The following is a 16,880-nucleotide window of genomic DNA, read 5'->3' as shown; positions in this document are numbered from 1 at the left end:
TTGATAAGATGTAAGATTTAATGTTTTTTTTGTGGCTGGTCAGCAACAAAAAAAAAAAAAAAAGGTCTAAATGCCAGCACCCGCTCTACTTTATTTAAAAGTACCCCAAAGTTACGCTAATGTAGGTTGTATGTACCTTCCCGACATCCTGGACCGCAGTGTTTTTCCTCCTTACTACCCCACGCCCCCTTTTTATTGTCTTTTCCTTTCTCTTTTGTTCGCCTCTCCTAAGACTCTTGAGTCAGGTGTGATCCATAACCGTCTATAGATGGACGCAAAAGGAAACAACTTCTAAAGTCTAGTCAAGTCATGCTGAATAGTATACATCTTCAAGGTCTTTCTATGAGGTAGTCTACAGGTTAGTAGGTGCACGTTATATGTATGTACCTGGCAGTCAAGGAAATAACGTTACGGAGTGGAGGTACCGCATCGGGCATTGGTTTAGGTATTCGGTAAAAGACCGTGGAGTGCGGGAAAAGATTAACCAGAACTGTACCTGACTTGGTACGTGCAGTACCTTGAACCATTCCACATATGTACACTATATTTCTTATTCCTGCCTTTTGCAGCATCCGTTATCCTATTTCAAGTTAGGATCGACTTGCATCCATTTGTCCAGAAGCGGTGCAGCATTCGGTACATAATTCCGTACATAAAAAAAGATAGTCACTATTGTAGGTCCAGGTCACTATCAACGGAAGGATGATGACGATTGAAGGGAGAGAAAAAAAAACGATAGGTCGATGCAGCTAGTCAGTAAGTACCTACTGCTGAAGCAAAGGTCGGGGATCCCCGTAATACACGGACAGGGGGCCGCTAATGGTATCTTTTCATCTCTAGCTTATCTGACTTGCAGTATAAGAACGACCTATAAACGACCTAGAAAATAGTTACCTCGTGGCTCTAATGTCTCTTTGTAATATGATAGGGCAATATAGTTGAATAAGATTTTGGGGTTTAAATGGGAAAGCTGCTGAAGATACCTACCTAAGGTTTAGGTAGTATACCACCTTAATGAGTACATAAGGTACATATGTACCTAGGAGGTACCTATCAAAGGGAAAGTGCGACATGTACCTGTACGTAAGAATTCAGTTCAGATCAGGTACACATTCTTATCCACGGTTTCAGGGCAGAACTTTGTCTCTACACGTGGAGGACCCCTTCTTTGAACGTTGCATTGCACCCTTGCTCCAAATAACCTTTTGAATGACAGGTGCGCTTAAATGGGCTTAGATGGAAATGCCATATTCAATAATCATATTTAATAATCGCATTGTTACGTGTTCAACATATAATTCTCAAAAGATATCTTAGACAACGATGCCATCGTCAACTCATGAGCCGCCACGCTATTATCTCTCCCATGACGTATTCAACTATTGTACATCATTACACACTGACTCTATTTTAATATTCACTATAGATACCTACCTATGTATCTCAGCCTATGCGAATATTGCGAATATGTTTTCGCGTCGCTGAGCCCCCTAGTAGGATTCCGTTAGATTCCCGTTGAATCCTACTTGTGTAAGTCTTGTAGGTGGCGTAGGTGTGGGACGAACGGTACGATTGGAGGCGTATCTATCTAATGGGCTATTGGTTGATAACTACCTACTTACCTACCTGCCTAGCAATAGGTAGTAACAGGTTGAACACCAAGGGCCTTGTCCTGCTTGTCTCAACTTCAGAACGGCCATGGCAAAAAGTTTCATATCCCTCCTCCAAGCACAATCCCTAATCCCCCTAAGCTAACAACACCGGAAATCATAAAATGGTAAACCTGTAACCCCGTCACATCGTTCCCATAACCCGTATAACCGATCCATTGATCTCATAGCATCATTCACGTGTATCGTTGCGTCATTTCAAAAGGAAGAAAACGGAAAGGGGAAAGGGTCGACTCCAAACATCTAGAACTTTTAAATCCTCGGCCTGTGCTCCATATTGCGAATAATAGGCCCACGACTCCCACCGAGTGCCTGGTCGACTCTCTTTACGTGGTCGCGATGACATCTGCGCGCCTCAGAGGTTTCCCGTCCGTCAACTCTCCACCAGGGGTTGGAGTAAGGGCTGAACGTCCGCCAGCCATCCTTCTCTTTCGTTGACTTGACCTCCTCGCCCCGGAGGACGATGAAATATTTAGACACAGCCGGTTGCTCTTGGCGGCGACGGAATAGGCCCTTTTTCTTCTTGCGCTCCGGGAGTAGTTCCGTCATCTGAAACTCGCCCTCCTCGAGGACTACGACTTGCCAGTCACGGCGGCGGAACGGAGTCCTGTTTGTTGACCTGATCTTGTTGTCTATGACAAACTGGATTTGATTATACACGCCCGCGTTGAGACGGAAGACTCGGTTGGCGAGGTCCTGGGCGTACGATCTTCCCTTCTTAGAGCTCTTGGCACCGTATTCTTGAACAGTGTTCACGTGCAATTCGGCCAGCTCTTCTTGAGCGTAAGATGCCAGGGGTTCGATAGTCAAGAACCCGTCGTTATAGCTCTTCCATTTGCTACCGAACTCGATGCCGCAAAACGTCTTCCACGCAACTCGGTCGGCGGTACTCCCGCTGTCGAGAACCATCCATGCTTCGTACACCGTCTTCGCTGGCTCGTCGTTTGGGACGGTGCTACTCCCAGTCAGATATTCGCTTATCATACTATTGCAGGCATCTATGAACGTACAATGTCTTACGTCCGGCGTGGTCTGGGCAAGATTCTTTAGATAGAATAGAAAGAGCGTCCTCATCAATCTCCCGTCGAGTCCCAGTCATCGTTTCGGCGTCTTCGCTCAGTGATGATAGGGTTGGGCTTAGAGGTGGCATTTCTTCTGGATCTACCGTCTGTTTAACTTCATATTCCAACGGCGAAGCCATGGCTTATCTATCAAAGACAGAAATGCTTATTTGAAGTAAGAGAAGGTAGGATAGGTCGAAGTATACAGAGCAGAAATGGCTAGAGCATCAGAAGCTCATGGTGACTCTTTATATGTCATTGGGTCGTCTTACTTGCTTCTGGATTTGGGGACTACAGCCCCGGATTTTCTAGTGTTACACATGTCCCTCTCGCCAAACGTAAAATCGGTGTAGGTAGATGCTCTTGGCGACAGAAGCTGCCTGGAATCATGTTCCATCTAGTATATATCGGTGCTATGATTGGACGCCACCTGCTGCGAGCTGCCGTTCTAGCATGGTTAGGTGGGCGATCACGAGGGTTCTACCTACACAAATTTCGCGATTGGAGCAAAGCTTATGATACTAGGGCTGAACATTGCTTTTCCTCTTGCTGACCGGTAGTTCAAATTGGGGTTTCTGGACCGATCGGTCGATTTAGGTAGTATTGGACTACAGCCGACTTTAGTTGCAACCACTTCATTATGACGGGTATGCTGTCTTCCTATCGAAGCAATAACCTACGTAATATTTTCTAGATGGGTATGATCATACTAGGAATAGTTTTATTTCACTTAGGGTGTATCATGGTATATTGGTATCGCAAATCATAGATATATTTACTGCAGAGGAACAATCTGGAAGTCGTCACTTCGTGTTAACCTATCCAACCCATATCCCAATGTGAAGTCCTAGTATCTACCTAGCTATACTACTAAGTTATCGTATAACTAGGAGCTACATGCAAATATTATAGCTCCGGCAAGAATATCGATATCTCAGTGTCGGCTTCTTCGTCTAGGCGCTGCTGGTTGTGGGTTTCAAACAGGACACGGGCTTCATGTGAAACCCCGAGCTTGTTGAGCAACCCCTGGACGGTCGAGTTGTCGCTGGAAAGATAGATTGCAATATCATTCAATAAGTCTCTAAATTGATCCGGCAACAAGTCGACGCATGGTTGCATGATAGCAGCAGTGACCTCGATCCAAGCAGTAACCAATGTCGGGTGTAGTGAGCCCTGCATGTGTCGGAACTCGATCGTGTTTAGCTGGCTTCGGCGAACTTTTCCCGGGAAGTTCGAGGTTGCCGGCAGTAGTTCCATGAGCCCGATCGACGCTCGACGGGACTTATTCGGCTCGCCGACTAACATCGCAAGCTCTTCCACCGTCTCAGCGCGCCATATCCACTGAACCTTTGGCTTGTTCCGGTGGAGGGATTCCCGAACGCTTGGTGGAACGTTCTGTTCCATCTCGTGGACCCAGTCCCCCATACCAAGGTCATCAATCCAACTCGGGAGCTTTGGGGTATTGTCTGCTGCCATGTTTGTCCCTGTCTGTAGTAGCGCGGCATACTTATTGGCAAGCTGTCGCCAGGACGCGTGCAGTTCCATCAGTCTCTCCTCTACAACCCACATGAGGGTGAGTATCCTCTTGATAGTTATCAGATCGTATTCTACACCGCTGAGACCCCAATGGATATGAGTGCCACAACGGCTCGAAGCAGACCCCGAATCCTTGCCAGCATTCACGCTAACCAAGTAATTCGCGCGTAGAATTCGGCAGATACTGTCGAAGTCTGACTTCATGACGTCGAAATCATGGTATCGGTATGCTTTACTAACGAATTCGAAGCCGAGCCAGAAATGGCCTTGCGGTGTCTGGGGCCTCACAACCATTCTCTTTCCCTTGGCTGCTGGGTCGGTCCACTGTAACGATTAGAGTTAGCATTTGCTTCTTTCCAAATAGTTAAAGAACTTGAAGGTTAGCTTCTGTCTTATTGCGAGAAGAACCACTCAAACAACTGAGTGTAGGTTAACGTAGTTAAAATAAATCCTCAAGCATACTATCATAGTCTCCTCGGGGACAATACTGTTTTCCTTGTAGGAACTATACCGAAAATCGTCGAAATCCCCTAGCCGGGAGTATGTGTCGTCTGGGTTCAATGCCTTGTCGTCTTTGGGGTGGCCTTTTTCTCGGTAGACTGTCGGTATGCCAGTACTGGCTAGCCTTTTTGCAATCTCGTTCCCGAAGTAGTGGATTCTTTCCATATGAACTTCGTGATCATTGAAATCTCTTCTAGCCAAGCCAGATGGCTCCTCTAGCACCTGTTGAGTGGGTGAGCTATGCTTGCCATTCTCGAGCTTCAGGGGAACCGCTCCGGCCTCTCTAAAAAGAACTATAAACTCCAGCTCGACGCCAAAGGTTGCCGTGTTAGAAAATGAGGGAGTGGTTGAGGGGTTCATGGTGAATGCTTGAATTCAATTCTGGGTGATATTGCTCTCTTAGAAATCCGAGCTCTCTGGCTTCTTACAGCCTCCATTCCTAAGGAGTAAACTCTCATCTTTAAATACAGAACTTAGGGGGCGTATTTACCACGACTCTTTAGTCGCTTTTCCTGGAAGATCTCTACTAAGCACACACAAAATAGATGATAGTCGCCTTTCGTCACCTCCCGTCGATATTAAGCTGCCCTCGGCAGTCGAACAAAGCCAATAGATAGACTCCATGGGTACCCCAATCCTAACAGGAAAATCGGCGAAAGCTGACGAGGAATCGTCACGCGGGACACCAACGGGCAACCACACTGCCGAGTATCGATCTGACAAGTACGAAAAAGCTAGTCTTCCCCTCAACTGGTAGTGAGGACATGATGGGCCAGACATGTTTCCTCTTTGTCATGTACACACAACAAAAGTCGTATTCCGCAAGCCGAAGAACCAATATCACCATCGACGTCGCCAACAATAGCCTCGTCGACGCTTTGCAACGAGTATCTATCACATATCAGTACCTATATATCACATCATGCCACTTGTGACTCGAAATGATGTCTTCCCAATCGTGCCCAACGCGTATAGGCTCTTCATCGTCCGGACGTATAAGGCGTGGGATCTAAATTATGTCATATAGTCGTAACATATGAATAGGCTTCGTAGCCGCTCAATGAGGTGTCCTACCGCCAGTGTCACCATGGTCTACTAGCTGGAACTCCGGGTATGCAATGCGGACCGAACCTCTCATCCAGAAGCTAACGCCGTTGTTCAATGGGCTGAGATCACGACTATGTTGCCGGTGGCCCATAACGGGCCGTATTCATAATCCGGACCGGCTTGATGTGGATCATACGGTACCAATTTATGTCACTCTCGTGTCGTACTTGCATATGCGACATCCCGTATTACTTGGCATATCCGTCTTTACCCCCTAAACTGCTCGGAAGTACCGCTGCTCCCGGAGATCTAGCACAGGTTACCCTGTAGGAAACCCCACTCCTGGTGTAGACCTATTTCTAACATACGGTTACGCACGCTGCTTTTATGACCAGCTCACCTAGAGGTGAAGGTGACCTATCTGCACGAATCAGGAGGTGGCATATGTACATCTGACGCGTTTCTTTAGCAAGGTAGGAGTCTTACCGCCATTCTGGTGGTGGATAGATGCGAAGGTGGGATAGAATTGGGTATATTACTTTACCAGGCTTCCAATCACGACTGTAATTATCAACCACGATTAATTACAAGTTCCAACATGCATAATGAAGAAATAAAACCGGGAGGATGGCCCAAGACGGGATGAGAAGCCATGTGACGGCGTCGGTAGTGTATCGGTAGTGAGACATGGATCCTTGGGAATGAAGCTCAAGACGGGATGGGGACTTGATTGAAGATTCAAAGGGAATAAGGTTGTTCCAAACCGGTGGCTTTTTAATGGAATAGGAAAAATAAAAACAAAGTCAAACTAGGCTTGAGAAAATCCAATTGGTCAATGGTAGTTAGATTCTCCTCCCTCTTACATGCTCCCCTTTAGTACTTGCCATCAAGGTTCTATGGAGTATTAACGGAACACGTATTGTACATTAGGAGGTAGTTATTATTTCTTGACTCTTCCCTTGCTTGCTACCTACCTAGCTAGCATTACTCTTTAGCATTCATTAGCAATTCGTAATTTCAACGTTACCAACACCAAGACGAGCAGATGGCCCCCCGTCAATCCGTCCTCCCACTCGCCTACCGAGCTTTCTTCCTCATCATCGAACCTATATCCGCCCTCGTTGGCGCCTTCTTTGCGCACTTCCGGCAGGATGAATATCTCTCCATGACAATACATGCCGAGACGCCAGTTCCTCTCGGGACGTCTGTAGTTCTCTCGCAGCTCGCCAACCTCTACTTACTATTCGCACTTAACGAAGCCCTGGTGTTACGGTGTACAGGCGATCTCCGGGTGTGGCGAACGGTGCTGTTCGTCTTATTAGTCGCCGACTTCGGTCACCTCTACTCCGTGAGCGGGTTGGGATCTTGGGTTTACTGGGACGTGACGCGTTGGAATCCCATCGATTACGGGAACGTCATGTTCGTATATCTAGGCGCGTCGATGAGGGTCGCGTTTCTCGCCGGAGTTGGGCTGAGGGTATCATCCCCGACAAAGACGAAAAAGTCGGCTTGAAGAGAGTCAGTCTTGAGGAATTCAAAACGACAAGTCATAGTTAGGTACTCTATGACGAACTTCGAAGTTGTACCTTTACTACATACATATTATCCCAACAGTATCAATCATGAGCCTTCTATCTCGGTACCATACCCCCAACAATCAAGGCTGAATATTTTTCCTTTTTCAAAGAAGCCTTACAAAACATTTGGAACCCACAATAATTTCTTCGAATCACTCGGTACAATACGATGAAATACCGCACTGCCGGTTTTTAAGCCGTGGGGTTTAGCTCTATCTCCGACCCATTGTTAATACCTACTACCTATATTCGGTTGGCTCCAATCAGATCGACTAACCAAAGATATTGAAGTGATACAACTTCTGCGACTAGGTTCGGTCCCTGTTTAGCGAAGAAGACATTCATGCTTCTAGCATTACTCCGAAACTGGAGCAAACACACCGCTAAGAGTACCGGTTCTATGCCTATTGTGGATAAAAGGGTGATTGGTTTTGGGGGGTAATACTCTCTAGACCGGGGGAATGGAGGGGAATTCATGGAGTTCATACGATAGGTGGGGGTGGCTTTCGTCGGTTTCGTTGCTTCAAATATCAGCTTCGCGAACCCCTCCATCAACCCCTCGTCTATAGTAGGTATTCCTATAATTTTTTGTATCTACCTAGCACCCAGCCCCTAGCCCCTATTATATCTCAAAATGTCTAAATACGACCAATACGAGGGTTTCCAAGTCGAATCGCCTGAGACCTGGACCCAATTCCACTTAAACAAGTTCGACACCAAGCCCTTCGGTGATAACGATGTAGAAGTCAAAATCGAGTGCTGTGGTGTATGCGCCAGCGATATTCACACCATCACTGGCGGCTGGGGCGCTCAGCGTTTCCCGCTAGCTGTCGGCCACGAGATCGTTGGTAAGGCCTTGAGGGTCGGCCCGAAGGTCACTCTTGTCAAGCCCGGCCAGCGCGTTGGTGTTGGTGCCCAATCCTGGTCCTGCTTAAGCTGTCGCCAATGCAAAAACGACAATGAGACATACTGCTCTCAATGGGTAGACACTTATGGTGCTGTCTGGCCGGATACTGGTATCGTGACCCAGGGTGGCTTTTCATCCCACGTGAGGACACATGAATACTGGTGCGTATCTGAACAGATAGCTGAATTAGCGAACGTCTCTTGTAAACCGACTGTCTCTGACTGCTGCTACTAGGGTATACCCAATTCCAGAAGCGATACCAAGCCATCTCGCCGCGCCGATGCTATGCGCCGGTATCACCAGTTATAGTCCGTTAGTGCGGAACGGCGCTGGGCCCGGCAAGAAGGTCGGTGTCGTCGGCTTGGGAGGCTTGGGTCATTTCGCCGTTCTCTTCAGCAAAGCGTTAGGCGCCGAGACGTGGGTCATCTCACGCACACATAGCAAGGAGGCGGACGCAAAGGCCATGGGTGCCGACGGATTCCTAGCCACACAAGACAAAGACTGGAACAAGGACCACCTAATGTCCTTCGACCTTATCATCAGCACCGCAAACAGCACCGGCGAGGGCTTCGACCTAAGCGGCTATCTCGCCCTTCTCGACGTCCACGCCAAGTGGATCTCAGTTGGCTTACCCGAAGGAGAAGGGTTGAACGTGAAGGCTATGGACCTCGTCACCAACGGCTGCTTGATCGGCTCGTCGCATCTGGGAAGTCGACGTGAGATGCTTGAGATGCTACAACTGGCCGCGGACAAGGGGATCAAGTCCTGGGTCGAGGCGGTGCCCCTCAGCGCGGAGAACTTGTCCACGACGGTGCAGAGGCTTAAGAAATCCGACGTTCGGTACCGGTTCACCATGACCGACTACGACAAGGTCTTTGGCGCGTAGAGGTTAGAATCTAGGTAGAGGAATTGTCTCGCGTTAGTCATCGATCTTCTGCATCCACGTGGAGTCCCGGCGACTTTTTAAATAGAAGGAACTCATCGCATTTCACGAGACGCTTGTAGGTCAAGCGGAGTTGAGTAGAGATGATACTATACATAGAATAAAATATATAGATATAAAATAGCACAAAACTTAGCATCGGTTGATGTAAGTATAGTATCCGAGTGAATAGACCCAGTTTAACCCACCTGAAGATCGTTATTACTTGCCTCGATATAATTAAAATAAACCTAAATACTAAGCATTGGAGTGGTTGTAGATGAAGGGGTGGTTTATGAACTGGCAATTAGATCGGTTCGTACCTATAATCAACCTATAATCCTATAAGCTATTACTATAATAGCTATTAACATCTTGGAATTGACTACGAGTTAGACGGAATATGTGCTATGAACTAATATATACCAACAACTTACCTAGTAAAATAAAGAGAATAGGGGCCGACTAAAGATTCCTAGGTTATCACCCACGTACGAGGTATTCCCAGTACGAGTTACCTGGCCCTTGGTTAGGCAGGTATATTGTGGACTACTTCTCCATTTCCTAGGATGCAGTCCTAGGATAGTATGACATGGCATTTGAGGGCGAAGTGCTCCTGCTCGAGTAATACTATCCAGGTCTGTCCTTGTGATCTTCCCTCGTAGTGTACTTATACAACTTAGTACTCTTACTTTATTCTGCTAAGAACGACAGCCGAGGTAGATACTTATCGTCCAGAGTCCTACATAGGATAAGTAGGTAGACGAGTAAGACAAACGTCGAATGCTGTGCCGCAGCTGGGGATTCTCCGAACCATAAACCGGCTGGGCTTTTTACTAATGGATTGGATTCCTGACGGAAACCCACGCTTTAGAATTTGTCTAACTAACCTAGAACGTTGGAGATTTACACCGCCGAATTTGGGGCAAACAATATTATGTCCTTGTTCGAACTTCGACTGAGTTATTGACATGTGGCGTTGCCTCAACTGGTGCCACTGTCTTATACACTAATTTTAGAATCCATGCCGGAAGTCCCCAATGCCTAACTCCAATCCAAATGCCATTATGATCCATCTATATTGTTTCTATGTCAAAAAATTATTGCCGGTGATTTGCGGGTGGGGGCGTAGGGAGTTCAGCTACTACGCGGCGTTCCGTGTCACGACCCTCAAGTTCCGTCGGTGGCGGTCCTAGTAACGGGGAGTAAGACTGATGCTTGTGATCCGTGATTGAGTTCCATCCACTCATTCCGGACATCTGAGATACATGTCTGTTGTCTCCGTGCCAGGATTCCGTCGATTGGGGCGAGTGAGGTACGTATGGATTTTGGTGGTACTGGTTGGGAGAATATGCAGAGAAACCAGGACTTGGGTATCCTGGGCTTGGAGCGCCAGAGCTGTTCCCATTTTGCCATTGGGACATACCGGGGGAGTTGGCTGCTTCTATATTAGTATTGAGCGAGAGGATACGCGTGACAGTGATAGACTCACGTCCTTGAGCGCCATATTGGTTTGTCGCTTCGTCGGCGCCTTTGTTATGTTTCTTATGCCTTGCCAGCCAGCCGCACCTATATGCTAATATCGCGAGAAGAATTGCGACCACCGCTGCACCCCCTAGAGATATGCCTAGTATTGCACCTAGAGGCAGCTGGTAGCCGGAACCCGAATTCGAACTGGGCGTAGACGATGAGGAAGCAAGGAATACCTCAGCGTTGCTTGCATCGTCACTTAATGTTGCTGGGAGCAGGTTTGCTGTTGGACAACCATCATTCTGGCACGGATTTATACTGCAACATCCCATAAAAGGTTGCGAGCCCGTACAAGTAAACCAAGTGCTGGCGTTGTTGGGTGGAGCGCAGCTTTGTCCCGGTATACTATCGTAGTGATCTGATGAAAAGCTTGCCGCTGCTAAATCGTTCTGGGGGCATCGTCCGCTGCCGTCGGCGCAAGGGTCGACGGTGCAACAGCCGATGAAGCGGATGCTTGCATTTTCGCATACATAGAACTTTCCCTTGGACGGGCACGACAGCCCGAGGTCGCTGCGAGTTGTTGACATTGCGAGAACGAGCAAGCTATCTACCAACGGGTAGATTAAGAATTATGGAATGGCTTTCACTGCTGGTGCTGATGGAGAAAGTTGAAAGGGAGTGAAAGCACTCTCCCGTGGGGTCGTCGCAAAAACAACAAAATAACAACAAACGGTATATGATACGGTATATGATGTGGCTTGTCACTTCTGGTTCAGCCAAGGGATATATGGATGCATTTGCTGCCAACACCCTCAGAAGGGACTGGAGCAAACGTCAGTCGACCATGTGAAGATTGGATGATCGGGGCTTAATACGAGGACCGACAGATACAAAGCCCCGTCGGGTGCCGTGGCAGTATTAGGTCCCGATCAAGAGAAGTAAATGTTGGTTCCTTCGGGTTGGTTGTGCAGTACAGCAGATGCAGAGGATATCCCAAATTAGGAACATCACATTCGTCTGATTGGTTAAAGGCCGGGCGCGGTATGGGGGCGCAGTAGAGATGTGCATTGTCCGTAGTAGATATCCAATATTTCGTGTCATAGTTGGAGACTTTACCAACAGGCTGGGTCTGTCTTAGTAAACGGTAAATCAGAAAGCTGCCTACCTATCTTTTATGAACCGCGATCTCCGCATTAACTTGGGTAGTATGTAGTAGTTAGATGAATTATATTCCCTTACTTCTACATGTAGGTACACGGTAATTGATGGCTACATGGCCCTTCGGCCCGTTGGTAATACAAAATTAGAAGTCCTACAAAAGACCATAGCCTACCTAACCTACCCAGGTGAATATCGTCAGCGTCATGGTGAACAGACAGCGTGACCATTGATATATTGATTACTTAGGACGGTGACTGGAGTTCGACGTTTAGGATCGAAATAGGCTTTATCGACAAGGCTGCCTTGCATAGCTCATCTCGGTAATTCGTACATCACACCATAGTGATATTCTACGATGTAACTCATCAGACGGGCCGAGAGGTATTCGAAACGCGGGAAGGCTTGAAAGCAATATCAAAGCGCAAAGTTCAAAGCTCAAAACGATCACTTCTCACGAAGTACAGGATTTTAAGAAGGTAACCCTCATGCTTATAAATTACATGCAGATGTTACATTTGACGGAGCAAACGATTGTAGAGATGTGATAGGCGAGGAGTGGAATGGTAATTCAGATTGATTATGAGTTGGAGTTGTCTAACCTAGAACTTTGCAGTCGAGAGAAGCTTAAATCGGGGTCGAGTTCAAGTATTACAGGTACATAGGTAGCCACGGATGAGCCACAGTCGCATAGTGGATCTCCAGATAAGCTGATAAGATATCTCAAGCAGCCAAGATAATCGCTTCTTCTCACAAAACCCTGAGTGGCCCGAGCGCTACTGCCCACAACTTAGCTTGATTTCCCAAATTCCCACCCGCGAATTGAATTTTGTGTGAATTTTCGAGCAAAGCCCCGAGCCGAAAACTTTCCAACATTCCCTCGCGACTTCAATTCCCATCCCACCAGCCAACCGCCATCCGCTCCTTTGCGAACTTCGTTCCCCCTTCTAGCAGCGAAGACAAATAAACCGCAATCATGAGTGCCGCTCTTAACAAGATCGCGCCCAACAGCCCGTCGCGCCAGAACCCGTCGGAGCTAGAGACCAGCATCGCTAACGCTCTCTACGACCTCGAGACCAACACCACCGATCTCAAGTCTGCCCTCCGACCCCTGCAGTTCGTTTCTGCCCGAGAGGTATGAATAGTTGTTCCCTGCTTTACCGGTTATCCTGGGACTGCTTTAGGCCGGCCCTATTCCTCGATTCGATCGGACAACTTCTTTGCTACAAACGACTCGTCTGCGAATCATGACGAGTTCGATATGATTGGCATAGGAAAATATCCAGCAATATCAGTGGAATAGGACGGGAAGCGGTCCAAGGAACACATATTATTATCGTGTCTCCTGGAGCTCGCCTGCTGACTTTTGGGTCTTGATTAGATCGAAGTCGGCCACGGCAAGAAGGCTATCGTCATCTTTGTCCCCGTCCCAGCCCTACAGGGCTTCCACCGAGTCCAGCAGCGGTAAGTTCCCAGACATAGATATTAATACCTACCTGGTTATTCAAGAGGAATTGCTAACGATTGTGTTATTATAATAGCTTGACTCGTGAGCTCGAGAAGAAGTTCTCCGACCGCCATGTCCTGATCCTCGCCTCGCGCCGCATCCTTCCCCGACCCAAGCGCTCTGCCCGCTCGCGCAACACCCTCAAGCAGAAGCGACCCCGTTCGCGAACTCTGACTGCTGTCCACGACGCCATCCTTACTGACCTCGTTTACCCCGTCGACATCGTCGGCAAGCGTCTGCGCTACAAGGTAGACGGCAGCAAGCTCCTCAAGGTCATCCTTGACGAGAAGGAGCGTGGTGGTGTCGACTACAGACTCGACACCTACTCCGAGGTCTACCGCCGCCTGACGGGCCGAACCGTCACCTTCGAGTTCCCCCAGTCCGGTGCCACCGAGTACTAGGGATAGGCGGATGTTATCTGGGCTGGTATGGGAAGAGAGTTTGGCATTGTCTTTCATGGAATGATAGCATGGCAAATCTGGTGGGCCAAAAACTACATTACTGGCACGGCGTCTAGATAGCTTGTGGACTAAAATGACAAGCTGGTTTTATGATGACATATCACACTTAATGAATTGTTTTCGATATTTGTTTTTTTCTCGTGATTCGTTGCATATTTTCCGCGTCTTCGGGGGTATCGTAAATTATGCTAGCTATTCCTGACTGATCCGGCCAATGCCGATGGCGCTCCAGTACGCCAGTTCTTTCTTCTCCCTTGTATCCTTTTCCTTGCCGGCCGCAGCGCCTACCTGATCCTGCGATACGTCGCCTTCCCACTCCAACCGTATAAACATGGGTATCTCCAATATATCCTCGTCCTCCTTCAGCGGTGCCGAGTCGCCTTCATCTTTGGATAAGCCTGAACGCTCCTCTGCGCGAAGTGATGCGGGCACCACCTCCACCACGATACTAACCCAGTTCCGGCCCCTCTCCCATATCTTGCCTGCTTCCGCCTGCTGCGACGTACTCTCGTCGCCCCGCTTTCGCCCCGCACCCTTTTCGCCGTCCTTCAGCACGTCGTCTAGGTACATGTCCGTATCGGTATTGGCATCGATGTGGAACTGGGGGCACAGCACCGTAACCTTAGATGCGAAGCGTCCGGGCGTGGTTGCCGGCGTCGCAAGTGTGACCTTGATCTCCTCGAACATGGGGTTCTTGAAAGTTAGGAGAAACTGCGCGGGCTGGAGGGGCACTAGAAGGTCTGAAGTTCCCGGTGTTGAGGGGGCGGGGTTAAGCGGCTTGATGGAGATGGAGGGGATACTGTTGTTGGCGACGAGGCGGATGCGCCATCGCGTGTTGCCTACTTTGGACTCGGGCTTGCTGATGATGTGCCGGCATACGGGACACCGCTTTGAGCGCTTCGTACGTAGTAGGTATGGGATCGGCCATAGTTCGTTAGCGAAGCGAGCGCCTTCTTCGACTTGTAATTTTGACTGATCGCTTGTGACGGTACCATCCCATCCGTCGCGGCGTAACTTTGAGATGGCTGCGCTGTCGTCAAGGTCGGCGATACGGAAGCCCTCGCTTGCGGAGTCTGCTTCCCGCATTACGTTCGACTTGGCTTTAGGCTTGCCGATGCCAGTAGTATTACCCGAGTAGAAGTTCATGATTCGCGTAATAGCCCCGGGCGAGCTGAGCCCGTAGTCCATCAAGTTGGATAAGCTACTTGAATTCGGGGAATTCGTGTTGTTCTGAGCGTTGTAGAATGACTTCATGGCCGCGAATCTCGCCGAGGTCGTCTCGGGCACCGCGTCGCTTTTCTTGGACGAAACCTCCCCGGTCGAAGAAGAGTGCGAAGAGTGCTTGGAATGGTCATCGCCGTGGCGGAGCTTTGAAAGTTGGGAGAATATGCCCTGCGGCTTGTCGAATTTGACACCTATCTCGGCCGAGTTCCAGTTGCAGTATGAGCAGGCTAGAATCCATGGTCCAGACGGAGGTGCGGCACTTGCGCTCTCGGCGGTTAGGAGTGATGGTTCGGGTGCTGACTCGAGGGACTGGACGGCTAGCGGTCCTATACATATTGGGCATTGAAAACAACTACGCGTACATCTACGTAAGATTATATTAGTATTATTTACAAGATCATGATACGTTGAGACCGGTTCTAGAGTATATAAATAGAATATATAAAGACGCACCTATTCCCTTCCGTCTTTATACTACTGCTCCCAACCTCAAAGAGACAGTTGGGACAGTATATGGTGACGAGCTCCTCGGCGACGCATCGCGGACAGCGGATCTGATGGCACACATCGCAGTATAGCAAATATTCTAGGGGATATAAGCTGTAATTGGAACGGGGCGAACGCGGATCGAACGTGCGCTCGTCATCTTCGTCAGGCGAATCCCGAGAAGAGGGAGAAGAGGTACCATCTGCGGAACGGGTGTGGATGGCGGTATCGTTACAAGGACATTGTATGTAGGTATAAGGAACAAACGAAGCCATCTAGACGGTCTTAAGGCGGCATATTTCAGCCGCAAGATGCAACCCAAGCTCTGCGGACCAAAAATAATACAGCAATCGAAGTCCAATTTCCGAAACAAACAATAGAATCCTGTGACACTGCTTCCAAGCGGCTGCGCGTCAAAAAGGCGTTGGAACTTTTGTATGTTTTGCGTTGCAACAACTTGAGCAAACGAGCTTGTGAATGCGAATCTACGTACGTATAGAGGTATGCAATATTCGGTGTTTTATGCCCTTAAGGCGGGATGTTCTTATCGATAAGAAGCATCGCATATTATCAAGTTCAATATTCCTAACTTAGGAGCTTACAACTTTCACTTACACGTCAACAGTCAAGCCAGTTAGCAATAGTCTTATTTGTCCTCCAGACGAGAAATGCTAGAGACAATATTCTACAATATTCTACAATACATATAATTTACATATAACTTGCTCCCGGTATTATTGCTCCTTGAAATTACTAAATCCGCTTGTAAGTCGACTTATTCAGCTCTGACCTCAGCGGCCGCAAGTGCATAATATCGGCATGATTTATCTTCTCCTCATGCCGGATAGAAGGCCTGCCATAATGAAGCAAAGTTTTGAACTGGCCGACTAGGGTAACTACCCGCCATATATCGTAATGATATACGAAGAATAAACTTACCCATCGATTGAGGATAATTTAAATCTAATTTGAGCACCGAGAACTGCATGCATTATTGTGCATTTGTTGTCCAGGATCTTGGCTGCCTATACTTCAACTTTCAAGAACAAGATTCACAGATTTTACCCATAGGTCTAGGCCTTCGTCATAATTATTCAAAAGTCATTCATATATGCCGAAGAGCCGGACGGATAGCTTACCCATTCGAGTGCCCAGGAACGCGAGTCGGAACGTAGTAAGGCATCGCGTACATAAATATTATCGGCAGTATTTCGTATAGATTGACAAAAGTCATCCTATATACGCAAAGTCAATCCGCTGATTATACAGGGGTAAAGCTCCAGTTACAAAGAGCTCGGTATCGTATCTGGCTCTTTGGTCAAGACGGTGACTTACAACGGATCGCCAATGAAC

At 48.1% G+C, this 16,880-nt stretch overlaps 7 protein-coding genes across 7 annotated transcripts; 3 read left to right on the top strand and 4 right to left on the bottom strand.

Moving 5' to 3' along the window:
* Positions 1–1,703: 1,703 nt before the first annotated feature.
* On the bottom strand, positions 1,704–2,995 carry F5Y00DRAFT_25850 (uncharacterized protein). The gene is made up of 2 exons (XM_048010717.1): positions 2,681–2,995; positions 1,704–2,625 (listed from the first exon to the last, which is right to left on the bottom strand). Exons 1-2 carry the CDS (start codon positions 2,869–2,871, stop codon positions 1,923–1,925), a joined length of 894 nt encoding a protein of 297 aa, XP_047866995.1. The 5' UTR covers positions 2,872–2,995; the 3' UTR covers positions 1,704–1,922.
* A 466-nt stretch (positions 2,996–3,461) lies between these two features.
* F5Y00DRAFT_25799 (uncharacterized protein) lies at positions 3,462–5,284 on the bottom strand. The gene is made up of 2 exons (XM_048010630.1): positions 4,730–5,284; positions 3,462–4,591 (listed from the first exon to the last, which is right to left on the bottom strand). Exons 1-2 carry the CDS (start codon positions 5,126–5,128, stop codon positions 3,638–3,640), a joined length of 1,353 nt encoding a protein of 450 aa, XP_047866994.1. The 5' UTR covers positions 5,129–5,284; the 3' UTR covers positions 3,462–3,637.
* Positions 5,285–6,652: 1,368 nt separating this feature from the next.
* Positions 6,653–7,677, top strand: F5Y00DRAFT_25781 (uncharacterized protein). The gene has a single exon (XM_048010610.1). It carries the CDS (start codon positions 6,861–6,863, stop codon positions 7,326–7,328), a length of 468 nt encoding a protein of 155 aa, XP_047866993.1. The 5' UTR covers positions 6,653–6,860; the 3' UTR covers positions 7,329–7,677.
* On the top strand, positions 7,678–9,429 carry F5Y00DRAFT_25782 (GroES-like protein). Its single transcript, XM_048010612.1, has 2 exons — positions 7,678–8,460; positions 8,534–9,429. Exons 1-2 carry the CDS (start codon positions 8,027–8,029, stop codon positions 9,183–9,185), a joined length of 1,086 nt encoding a protein of 361 aa, XP_047866992.1. The 5' UTR covers positions 7,678–8,026; the 3' UTR covers positions 9,186–9,429.
* Positions 9,430–10,199: 770 nt separating this feature from the next.
* On the bottom strand, positions 10,200–11,444 carry F5Y00DRAFT_25751 (uncharacterized protein). Its single transcript, XM_048010570.1, has one exon. The coding sequence runs from the start codon at positions 11,276–11,278 to the stop codon at positions 10,322–10,324; it is 957 nt and encodes a 318-aa protein (XP_047866991.1). The 5' UTR covers positions 11,279–11,444; the 3' UTR covers positions 10,200–10,321.
* A 1,190-nt stretch (positions 11,445–12,634) lies between these two features.
* On the top strand, positions 12,635–13,943 carry F5Y00DRAFT_231656 (40S ribosomal protein S7). Its single transcript, XM_048007050.1, has 3 exons — positions 12,635–12,984; positions 13,231–13,313; positions 13,391–13,943. Exons 1-3 carry the CDS (start codon positions 12,826–12,828, stop codon positions 13,755–13,757), a joined length of 609 nt encoding a protein of 202 aa, XP_047866990.1. The 5' UTR covers positions 12,635–12,825; the 3' UTR covers positions 13,758–13,943.
* A 4-nt stretch (positions 13,944–13,947) lies between these two features.
* Positions 13,948–15,988, bottom strand: F5Y00DRAFT_231654 (dynactin p62). The gene is made up of 2 exons (XM_048007049.1): positions 15,495–15,988; positions 13,948–15,405 (listed from the first exon to the last, which is right to left on the bottom strand). Exons 1-2 carry the CDS (start codon positions 15,800–15,802, stop codon positions 14,010–14,012), a joined length of 1,704 nt encoding a protein of 567 aa, XP_047866989.1. The 5' UTR covers positions 15,803–15,988; the 3' UTR covers positions 13,948–14,009.
* Positions 15,989–16,880: the final 892 nt, after the last annotated feature.

This window comes from Daldinia vernicosa (genome assembly GCF_022497035.1).
Source record: "Daldinia vernicosa strain CBS 139.73 unplaced genomic scaffold F5Y00scaffold_12, whole genome shotgun sequence".
Classification (NCBI taxonomy): domain Eukaryota; kingdom Fungi; phylum Ascomycota; class Sordariomycetes; order Xylariales; family Hypoxylaceae; genus Daldinia; species Daldinia vernicosa.
This window is presented reverse-complemented; position numbering and strand designations above follow the sequence as displayed.

What these genes read in the sequence shown, in the direction of transcription:
- F5Y00DRAFT_25751 (XM_048010570.1), bottom strand. Translation starts at nt 11,278, where the DNA reads ATGTCAACAACTCGCAGCGACCTCGGGCTGTCGTGCCCGTCCAAGGGA.
- F5Y00DRAFT_25782 (XM_048010612.1), top strand. Translation starts at nt 8,027, where the DNA reads ATGTCTAAATACGACCAATACGAGGGTTTCCAAGTCGAATCGCCTGAG. An exon ending in GTGAGGACACATGAATACTG is followed by an intron (nt 8,461 to 8,533) that starts GTGCGTATCTGA and finishes TGCTGCTACTAG; the next exon opens with GGTATACCCAATTCCAGAAG.
- F5Y00DRAFT_231656 (XM_048007050.1), top strand. Translation starts at nt 12,826, where the DNA reads ATGAGTGCCGCTCTTAACAAGATCGCGCCCAACAGCCCGTCGCGCCAG. An exon ending in AGTTCGTTTCTGCCCGAGAG is followed by an intron (nt 12,985 to 13,230) that starts GTATGAATAGTT and finishes GGTCTTGATTAG; the next exon opens with ATCGAAGTCGGCCACGGCAA. An exon ending in TTCCACCGAGTCCAGCAGCG is followed by an intron (nt 13,314 to 13,390) that starts GTAAGTTCCCAG and finishes TTATTATAATAG; the next exon opens with CTTGACTCGTGAGCTCGAGA.
- F5Y00DRAFT_25850 (XM_048010717.1), bottom strand. Translation starts at nt 2,871, where the DNA reads ATGGCTTCGCCGTTGGAATATGAAGTTAAACAGACGGTAGATCCAGAA. An exon ending in CACGCCGGACGTAAGACATT is followed by an intron (nt 2,626 to 2,680) that starts GTACGTTCATAG and finishes GACTGGGAGTAG; the next exon opens with CACCGTCCCAAACGACGAGC.
- F5Y00DRAFT_25781 (XM_048010610.1), top strand. Translation starts at nt 6,861, where the DNA reads ATGGCCCCCCGTCAATCCGTCCTCCCACTCGCCTACCGAGCTTTCTTC.
- F5Y00DRAFT_231654 (XM_048007049.1), bottom strand. Translation starts at nt 15,802, where the DNA reads ATGGCTTCGTTTGTTCCTTATACCTACATACAATGTCCTTGTAACGAT. An exon ending in ATAAAGACGGAAGGGAATAG is followed by an intron (nt 15,406 to 15,494) that starts GTGCGTCTTTAT and finishes AATCTTACGTAG; the next exon opens with ATGTACGCGTAGTTGTTTTC.
- F5Y00DRAFT_25799 (XM_048010630.1), bottom strand. Translation starts at nt 5,128, where the DNA reads ATGAACCCCTCAACCACTCCCTCATTTTCTAACACGGCAACCTTTGGC. An exon ending in TCCCCGAGGAGACTATGATA is followed by an intron (nt 4,592 to 4,729) that starts GTATGCTTGAGG and finishes TAATCGTTACAG; the next exon opens with TGGACCGACCCAGCAGCCAA.